This window comes from Vicia villosa, unplaced genomic scaffold, assembly GCF_029867415.1.
Source record: "Vicia villosa cultivar HV-30 ecotype Madison, WI unplaced genomic scaffold, Vvil1.0 ctg.000325F_1_1, whole genome shotgun sequence".
NCBI lineage: Eukaryota > Viridiplantae > Streptophyta > Magnoliopsida > Fabales > Fabaceae > Vicia > Vicia villosa.
Window position 1 is genome coordinate 1,007,526 of NW_026705145.1, and position 10,439 is coordinate 1,017,964.

The 10,439-nt window shown below is 33.6% G+C and overlaps 2 protein-coding genes across 2 annotated transcripts; one reads left to right on the forward strand and one right to left on the reverse strand.

Annotated features, from left to right (window-relative positions):
• The first annotated feature begins 1,089 nt into the window (after nt 1–1,089).
• Nucleotides 1,090–7,072, forward strand: LOC131626816 (uridine kinase-like protein 4). The gene is made up of 15 exons (XM_058897658.1): nt 1,090–1,266; nt 2,132–2,295; nt 3,089–3,180; nt 3,385–3,454; nt 3,674–3,786; nt 3,965–4,061; nt 4,373–4,452; nt 4,759–4,953; nt 5,060–5,143; nt 5,221–5,281; nt 5,366–5,426; nt 5,841–5,934; nt 6,034–6,106; nt 6,448–6,530; nt 6,669–7,072. Exons 2-15 carry the CDS (start codon nt 2,142–2,144, stop codon nt 6,846–6,848), a joined length of 1,437 nt encoding a protein of 478 aa, XP_058753641.1. The 5' UTR covers nt 1,090–1,266; nt 2,132–2,141; the 3' UTR covers nt 6,849–7,072.
• Nucleotides 7,073–8,686: 1,614 nt separating this feature from the next.
• LOC131626817 (uncharacterized) lies at nt 8,687–9,739 on the reverse strand. Its single transcript, XM_058897659.1, has one exon. The coding sequence runs from the start codon at nt 9,574–9,576 to the stop codon at nt 8,860–8,862; it is 717 nt and encodes a 238-aa protein (XP_058753642.1). The 5' UTR covers nt 9,577–9,739; the 3' UTR covers nt 8,687–8,859.
• Nucleotides 9,740–10,439: the final 700 nt, after the last annotated feature.

Here is a 10,439-nt window from a genome sequence, read left to right on the forward strand (position 1 = left end):
CTCACGCTCGTGCAGGCTTACACCTGGCCGATTGGCGAGCAAGGATCACACTTGTCTAAGTACTGCGATTCCGCGACGTCTTGGACAGGTGCGACTACCGAGCACGACCATCCGCATTTCTCCGGGCAGGCGTAACACCCGAACACGACTAGTTGTCTGAGGACCCTACTCCTCGTATGGTTCCTTCAGCTCCAACCCTCCGAATCTCCTGGAGTCTTCGCGCTTCCGATAAGACCTCGTCTCCCTTAAAACTTTGGAGCGGTTGAACTAGGACCGAGACCACGTGCTGGTCTCCATTATACACATAGATCTTGACACTCTCCATTTTGGATCTGCATGTCCAACCCAATATAGGGACCTTGGCCTAACATTGGGGCTATAAATAGTACCCTCCTTCACTAGAGAGGGTCAGTTATTCATTATTCACACTCTCACTCTCTTGTACTTGGACTTCTTTGCGCTCTTTTTCACTTTGGCATCAGAGTACCTTGCAGGTACACCCCTCATTCTCATTACTACAACAAGTTGCAGGCCAAGACACCCGTTCTGATCGGGTAAGATCACAAATTAAAAATATTTACACTATACATATTTTTTATCAAGTAATTGCGATTACGGTATACCACATACTCACCCTCGCTTCTATGCATTTGTATCTAATATCTCTGCACAACTAATAACTGAATTGATTTAATAATATAAAATATTTATACTAAACTTTTATATATATATATATGTCAAAGTTTGTTTAATTTTACACCAAATTTCAACCCTTAAAAGAATTGATCCAACAATCATATTAAATAAAATAAAATAATAAAAAAATATATAGTCTATTTTTTTGCATAAAAAATAGACTATTTATACGACCGTTTGATCAACTTTTTTAACGGTTGAGATTTGATGTCAAATTAAATTTTGACACCTTGGTGTATATATATATATATATATATATATATATATATATATATATATATATATATATATATATATATATATATATATATATATATATATATATATATATATATATATATATATATATATATATATATATATATATATATATGAAATTTGTAAAAAAGGTGTAGAAAGAGGTGGCGAATAAACCAAAACAAAACAAGGGTCTACATAAGCTGTGTGTTCCATCATTGAATGTTCTGTTGACATATGAACTACAGAGTCTCCGTCTTTGATTAAAAACTCTCACCCTCTTCAATTTCTGTGCAACTTTCTCTCTCACACCCTATTTCTTGTGCTCACGAGGTATTTTTTGGAGTCAGCATTTTCCCACTTGGTTCAACCATCTTTTTCTGTGCATTTGCTTGGGTTTTTTTTGTGTGCTTTTAGTTGGATCTAGATTTAGTTGTGGAAAACCTATTTGATTGTTTTGTAATTGGGATGTAGTTACTTACAGGGATGAAATGGGTGAGCATGAATTTAGTTTCTTTGTTTTTTGATTTTGGTTGCAAGTTTCTTTGCAATGAACTTCTCCTTGCTTTGAAGCTGTTTGATTTTTTGTTTATTAGAGGTTCAATTCAATTTGAGCCAAACTCTGTTGAAAGTTTGTCATGAAACAATAAAAACTTTGTCCTATGGAAAGTTTCAATATAACTGTTTGATGCTTCTTCTTGAAAAATGATATCTGCTCTAATTGTTTATGTGTTTTATATATAAAGGAAAATGAAATTGGAGAATGAATTATTGTTTAACTTGATGAACTTGAGTTAATAGTTTAATTATAGGGTTTAATTTTAGGATATTTGAGGAATTAAATGTTTCTGCTAGGTCTGGGAAACCATTGTAGTATGACAAAAGAACAACATGCTACTTTAAGCTGGTTTAGTCAATGCATGTGTTGATCTGCATAAGAATATTCTTAGTCTTTTATAATATTTGAGTGATGACCAAAAGTGTCAAAGGATTGAATAAAATAAATATTTTGACTTCATCAAATTAAACACATATTTGCGAGCTGTAATTTGAATGCTTTTAGGTTGTTGTAGCCTGCAAGTACCTGCAGCATAAACCCTCCATATCCATAATTAATATGTTTATTGTCTTTTCTTGAATATTATTTTATCGTATTTCCGTAACTGTTATTTTTAACCTCTTTTGTTTCTTCATCCAGGTATTTGCTAATGGGCGGTGCTAAGTCAGCTGTTGATTTAATGGAATCTTCATCTGAAGTTCATTTTTCTGGATTTCACATGGATGGTTTTGAGCAAAGAGAAGCTAGCATAGAACAACCAACAACATCGGAAACTGACATGTACAATCAACCTTTCGTCATAGGTGTGTTTTCTTATGGCAAGTTTCCAAATTAGTAGTAAAGTCATCGGGAAACTTCATATTTGTGTCCATTTGTGGTGGAGGACTTTGCGTTGTGTTTCTTGTGTGTGCACTATCTTGATGGTTTTGCTGCTAGTAGGAACTGAGAGGTGCTAAAGACCATAAATGATTTCAATTCTGTTCAATAACACTATTAACTAGTTAGTTGCAAATCGATGATTTAGTAGACTGATAAGGTGGGTAGGGGCACATTGTATATAGATACAGAAGAAAGGAAAGGAGAAAGTAGCTAGTGATTCGAAAGAATTGGGGACTTAGGGCAGGGAAGTTACTTGCCCGTGATGTTTTACATTGTTGTTCTATAATCAGAGTATTATTCCCTATTTCTTTGTAATACAATTCTAGTTCATGTAAGGTTCTGGTCTGTTACACCAGAGAAAATATCACTGGCTCTGATATTTGTTTGTCTCTTCGAATATAGTTCACATGAGACATTTAACACAATTTCTTGACATTAAAATACATTTAATTGAAGGAAAAATGACATAAACAGGCCAGAATTCACGTTTTCCATGGAAAGAAATCACGTTGTCTTATTTGAGTAATTATAAATTAACACAGAATTAAAATATTTAAAATTTAATATGCAGGTATCAGTTCTAGCATCATAATATCATTTCATCTAACATTCCTGTTAGTAAATCCTAAGTTTGGTCCGTTTGGAAGCATCCTTTTCAGTTTTTACAACGTCTTCCTTTTATCTTAGTGATTCTAATTTATTTATATATTTTTGCAGGTGTTGCCGGGGGTGCGGCATCTGGCAAAAAAACAGTTTGTGATATGATTGTTCAGCAGCTTCATGACCAGCGAGTGGTGCTTGTTAATCAGGTATTGAATTCTTTCTATTCATACATATTGTGGTCAAATTGGGAAAATATCAAGACTTATTGTACTTATATTGAACACTCCTTCCTTCTCTTGTCTTGTTTTTTATTTATTTTGGAGTCGTGTTTCAGAATTTGGGTTAAAACCTTTCTATTGTGTCTGTATTGATACATTGGCCTCATAAGTTAACTATTTAACATATGATAGGATTCTTTTTACAATAACTTGAGCGAGGAGGAACGATCAAGGGTACAAGATTACAACTTTGACCATCCTGGTTAGTACAATTACATATCTTAGTCTGAAAAGGCATTATTAGTGAGTGTCTTTTGATATTAAGAATCTGTAAAGGATGAAAAGTTCTGTTATTCTTAACTTGGATGCTTTTCCAATCTATGTAGAAGAAAACAAACTTGAGGCTTTATATTGGTGAATGATAATATCTGAAAATTGACTATGTGAATGTTCTTGTTTACCTGTTATGATTTATCATCAGATGCTTTTGATACTGAGGAATTGCTTCGTGTTATGGACAAGTTGAAGCACGGTGAAGCTGTAGATATTCCAAAATATAATTTTAAGAGTTACAAAAGTGACACATTAAGAAGGGTATATCTTTTGAACCTTAAATTTTGTTTTAGCAGTTTTAAATAGTAAATATCATGCAAAATGTACCTTTCGTTTTTAGTGCATATCTCATGTATAAAATCTTTATGATATTATAATCTAAAGGCACATTTAGACTCAGTTTTATGACGAAGCTCATGTCAGTATGATTTCTCTTCAGGTGAACCCTTCAGATGTTATAATTTTGGAAGGCATCCTTGTTTTCCATGATCCACGTGTTAGGGAGTTGATGAATATGAAGATATTTGTTGATACAGGTCCTTTTGTTTCCATTAACTCAGAATTTATCGTATTGTATGTTTTACATAGCATTTGTCAATATATTTGGAATCTTTTAGAATAATTTTATTTCATCTCGAGGAATTGGTGTCCCCGTCCTCATAAACCACAATATTTTGACCTACTAGATTCACATTAATAATTTCTTTCATTTATTTGTTGATTGTTTATGTATTGAACTTTTGCTTGTGTATCTTCTAGTTATTTTCCATTCCGGTAGACTTTCCATGCCATTATTGAAAAATACTAAATTAAGCCGTCACTTTACGTTTTCAAATGTTCAGTGCAGATGCTGATGTTCGTTTGGCAAGAAGGATTAGGCGTGATACCAGCGAGAAGGATCGGGACATTGGAGTAATTCTTGATCAGGTAGCAATTTAAAACCTCCTTTGCACTACGCTAAGGACTTTTCTATATTATGTTGTATTTTTTTCTTTTCCAATATTGATTATTATTTGCAAGACTAGGGAAAGATAATTTTAATTTCATGATGGTGATTGGCTCTATTTAAATTCCTTAATAATGAAAGCTATGCATAGTTATTCAATTTTTGAGGGATTATATTATTAAGGATTAATCTTGATCAAGTTAATGCATTCTTCATCTAATTTTGACGGCCAATACCTTCAATTAATTGAATTTCGGTAGCTGATTCTTATATTTCACTTGTTGCAGTATTCAAAATTTGTGAAGCCAGCTTTTGATGACTTTATTCTTCCAACAAAGAAGTATGCTGATATAATCATACCTCGTGGAGGAGATAATCATGTGGCTATTGATTTGATTGTTCAGCATATCCGCACAAAGCTTGGTCAACATGACCTGTGTAAAATATATCCGAATTTATATGTAATTCAGTCGACTTTTCAGGTACCCTTTTCTTCAATTTATTAACCTTCTCAAATAATCTCGCAGAGTTCCAAGCTTTGATTTTTGTTATAAAATTTGAATCGTCGTAATAATTGCTGCTATGCAGATACGAGGTATGCATACCCTGATACGCGATGCTCAGATAACGAAGCATGATTTTGTATTTTATTCTGATCGTTTGATTCGTTTGGTAAGTAAACACCTTTCATCATCACTTTCCAAATTTAGCGGTGATATGGTATTTTCTTTAACTATGCACTTGACCAGGTTGTGGAACATGGTTTAGGACATCTTCCATTTACCGAAAAACAAGTAATCACTCCCACAGGTAATCTTTTCCTTTTCATGCTTTATTTTTGAATTCTTTAGTTTGTATTATTTGCCTTTAAATTCACCTTTTCCTTAAATGCAGGTTCTGTATACACCGGTGTGGATTTTTGCAAAAGGTTGTGTGGTGTTTCTGTCATCAGAAGGTATTAAATGTTTTCCGAAATCTGGATTCTGGAGTTACATTGGCATTTGATTAAATGTTTTTCAAGATCCTCGCTTCCATGTATTGAATAATTTGTTTTTTACAATTATTTTTCTAAAAGTTGGTATTCAATAGTTTAGATATTTTTAAGAAAAGTTGAAGTTTTTGTGTTTATGTTTGCTTACTTCTATAGTGAAAATCATTTTATAAAAAAAAAACCATAACAAATGGCCCTAAGTGTCTTTGCTGAATTGATCTTGAACAGTTATTTAAATAGAAAATATAGCGTCTTAAATAACTAGCTCCTCCCTCCTCTCCTTTGTTTGATATGAAAATATATCTTGGCGGCACTTTATAATTAATAAAAGCACTTTTTGTTGTTGTTATATTGATATTCATATTCCTCTAATTTCAGTGGGGAGAGTATGGAGAATGCCTTAAGAGCATGCTGTAAAGGTATTAAGATTGGCAAAATTCTGATCCACAGAGAAGGCGACAATGGTGAACAGGTTGGTCCATCTGTGTCTGTATGATGCTCTGGTACATATCTCTGTTCCATTTCTCATTTTCTTGGTTACTAACTTCTTATCTTTTGATCAAATGAATAGCTAATATATGAAAAATTGCCAAATGACATCTCAGAAAGGCATGTGTTACTGTTGGACCCTATTCTCGGCACAGGTTTGTGACAGTCTCCTTTTTTTCATAGTTGTTTCGAAGATAGTAGGTAGCCTATTGAAATTAGAATTAGAAGTTTTATATTTGTTTGTTGATTTTTTTATTTAATATCTTAGTTATGTTGCGATTATGAGTGCTTATATTCAAACCGATTCAAATGAAAACCACAAACAAACTGGTCCAAAAACTAGTCACATCAATTTAAGTTCAATTCATTTGCTCCATACTTGTTTTAGTCACATTAACCGAACTATGTAAATATATCTGCGCATTTTTGTTCTGCATTCCGCTAGAGTTTCTTACGTAGCACTTTTTGATTAACAATAGAAAATTTCATTTTGTAGGTAATTCGGCTGTTCATGCAATTTCTTTACTTATACGAAAAGGTGTACCAGAGTCCAACATTATATTTCTTAATCTCATTTCTGTAAGTTACTAATGTCTTAGCTCCTCTATGCATCTTTTCCTCATCTGCTTCGCAGTGTGATTATTATTCTCTCGGTTCTTTCAAATTTTTTTGTGTTATTTTGATTGGTTACATTTACGATGATCTCATCATTTGCAGGCTCCTAAAGGTGTTCATGTAGTCTGCAAAAGTTTTCCAAGAATTAAAATAGTGACATCTGAGATAGAGATTGGTTTGAATGAAGATTACCGTGTCATACCGGGTATGGGCGAGTTTGGAGATCGGTACTTTGGAACAGATGATGATGATGAACAAGTGGTGGTTGCTTCACAGAAGTGAAACCAAATTCAACAAAATCTTTTGGTTGATCATAATTACAAAAACTTTCTATGTTGCAATTTGCTGCTCAATTTCTACTATGCTAGGGGGTCTGAATTTTAGTTCTAAATCAATTTAGACTCTACTAGGCCAGGAATAACCATGATAATTTGATGTTATCTTTTACTACAATATTCTATAACAAAAATAATTGGTATGTGATTTGAGAGTTGAGACTTCATTAACCTTGTAAAGACTTACAAGTTGTGACCATATTTGGTATGTGGACGGTAGAGCAATTCAGAGTCTTAGTTAGTTGCACTAAGCTACAAGCAGGATAAGCAGGTGGAAGTAATCAAGTGCAAAAGTACTTTTCAGAGGGTCACTAATAGGACAAGGATATTCCACTAATACCATGGTCATATAGTATTTTGATAGTAAAATTAAATAATTAGAGTGTCTGCTTTGAACTTTGAAGATGCTCCATTAAGTCAATACAATAAGGCTCTGCATAATATATTCAAATATAATTTTGAAATCTACTGCATTTATCTTTCATTTTTTTCTTTCTTCCACATTTAGGCTTTTACCACTAGAGAGGCAAAAGGGCTTATAATATGAGTTTTCTGTGATGAATAATGTACACTGAAAAACTGTTGTGAAAACTTTAATGCAATTATGCCCCTTAAGAAGTTGCAAACCTATTTGTTGAAAAATATTTTAAAAGTATATTTTGAGATTACAAAAATCTTAAAAACAAAAAAGCAGTTAGTAAGTTAACAGAAGACGCCGGAACCGCAGGGAGGCGACAAGGGGAGATGGCGTTAGAGTAAGATTGGCGGTGGGGTCGATGTAACGGGAGGCCGGCGGCAAAGCCAACACGGTGGCTAGTGGCGCAATAGTGGGTCATGGTCGGAGTGAGATTGGCAGTGGGGACGCCGGAACCGCAGAGAGGCGACAAGGGGAGACGGCGTTAGAGTAAGATTGGCGGTGGGGTCGATGTAACGGGAGGCCGGTGGCAAAGCCAACACGGTGGCTAGTGGCGCAATAGTGGGTCATGGTCGGAGTGAGATTGGCGGTGGGGTCGATGTGACGGGAGGCTGGTGGCAAAGCCAACAAGGTGGCTAGTGGCGCAATAGTGGGTCAGGATCCGGCGGGAGGTTCTGTACGTAGGAGCTCTAGTCAAGTTTTCCCGGTTCGTGAGCTTCATTGTTTTGCTTAGTGAATTAGTTTGTTAATGGTCCGGTTTTGAGTCTATTAATCAGTTGGGTTTCAACATTTAAGAATGTGGATTTCTATCATTTTTATTTTTACAAATTTCAAAACATTAGAAAAACACGACTAAATTTTTATAAGAGTGTGTTTTTGAAATTTGTGAAATTCTCGGAGATATTTAAAGGGATATGAAAATATTTTTAAGTATGTTGAGTTTGTGTGATTCATATAGAAAGTTTAAAAGATTGGAAAATAAGTTGGAGAAATTAGAAAACCCTTTAATAAAAAATAAAGCTATTTTTAAAAAATGTAAGTCATTGTTTTCTTGTAACTCATTTATAATTTTTTTTTTAACAATTTTTAAAAATATAGTGAATCGGAGAGCGTCTCTTTCTTATGGTAAATCGTTTGATTGAATTGGACATAATATTATTGTATTTCTTGTCTTTTAACCAAGTTAAATTGATGCCTTATTGTATAAAGAGTTATTTTTTCAAATGCTATTTATTTTGTCATTATTTTCCTTTTCAATTTCATGTTCATCAAGAAAACACCACTTAATTGATATTAGCCATGTTTCTATTTTATATGCAAAAGGGCACTTCACATTAAAAACGTATCTATTGTGCCATACATATCAGTGTCTGAGATCAGTATGTATTCAATCATTCATATCTTCTTAAACTCTTACAAATATTTATGTACCAATATCAGTGTTATATCTAATGTTGTATTGTATTACTACAAACTATGAATCCACATAAAGCAAAAAGAAGTAACCAAGCATATCAAGAATTTCTAACCCAACACCCCAACTTCATCTCTTTGTGATGCACTTTCTAGCTACCAAGACACCACTTGGTGGACTAGTCATCTCCATCTGACATCTACTATGCAACAAATAAGACCAATGAAAAAGTCCCAAATTCATTCTAACTTTAAATCTTCCTCTTACATTGTAAACAATCTGGTTACTCTCCACTTGCCTTTGAAGTTTCACACCAAGCTCCTTAGGCAAGAACACCAAGCTTGATATGAAGTTCAACGATTGCAACCTACTTTCCTTTTTCCTTTGAGTAAAAGGCTGAATCGACTGTGCTGATATGACCGCATCTGAAAAGAAAAGCTCGAAGTCCGAAGACTCGAAACTCACATCAATCTTGGTGTTGGGGTTGGTAAAGTTCGCAAGGAGAGTGAAGTCACCATTGAAATATTGAGGTGAGTCAAAGTATACGAGATCGAGCTTTGCATTAGGTATGTCAAATGTAGGGTTTTTCGGTTTGATGGCTAAGAAGATTATCAAAGTTGTGACACCAAAGAAAATTAGTACAAGGCTGAATATGAGACACAATATTGCTCCAAACCATATTAATGGATTGGTTCTTTGAAACCTAAGTTGTCTTAGATTTGGTGGCCTTCTTAACTTTGTTGTGGTTGAAAATGTTGCTTCATTTGATATGACAATTTGGTCTAGAGGGACTTGTTTGGTTTCATTTGTGGTTGGATGCAAAGGAGGAGGTGGAAGAGCAAGCATGTTAGATATTGCTAGAAATATGTCACCTTACTCAATCTAAGCAATGAGGAAGAGATGAATTGGAGATTAACATAAATATGAAATATTGTTTATAGGTTAAGGAAAATGAGTTGAAGATATAAAGAAGCTTTTGATTGAGTAGTAGATAGTGGGGACAATATGTTTTTTTCTAGGAATTGGTAAAAGGTGTTGAGGAACATTGTGGTTTTTTTGTTTTGAATGTAAATGAAATTGGGTAATGTTTGAGAAAGTTGTAAAGAATGAATTGAATTGAGCCCACATATTCTTTATTGCTTTTACTTTAAGGCTTTATTATCTGATTGTACTTGCACATATATCAAATGGTGAATGTATATGTGGGATTGTTTATGTACTAAGGAACCATTATTAAGTTGCTTAGATTTATGTGTGGTAATTTGTTTTGTTAGTAATTGATTTGGTCTAAATAATTAACTTAAACATGGTTTATGTTTATCCTTCTATAAAGTGACATATCCTTGTAGTAGTCAAGGATTTGAAAGGAAGAAAAAAACAAAGAATCAATCATGTTGGATGCTAAAACATAGTATGTGTAATGTGTCTAAACAAAGGAGAAAGTAGTGAAGGACTGTCTAAATATTCTGGAAAGTTAAAAAAAAAATTTGTTCTGCAATTTGAAAATGAATAAATAAAAGTAGAGATAGGGCTAGAGATTGGAAGATTGAATTGAGGTATTTCACAATAAGTTTTTGAAAGTTGTGTGTATAAATTGGAGATTCTCATGATACTTTAGGGATTATTTTGATAAGTTGACCAAAAAAGAAGTCTATTTTGATATTTTTATAGTTTAATGACTATTAACGGACTTTTAAATTGGCCAACAA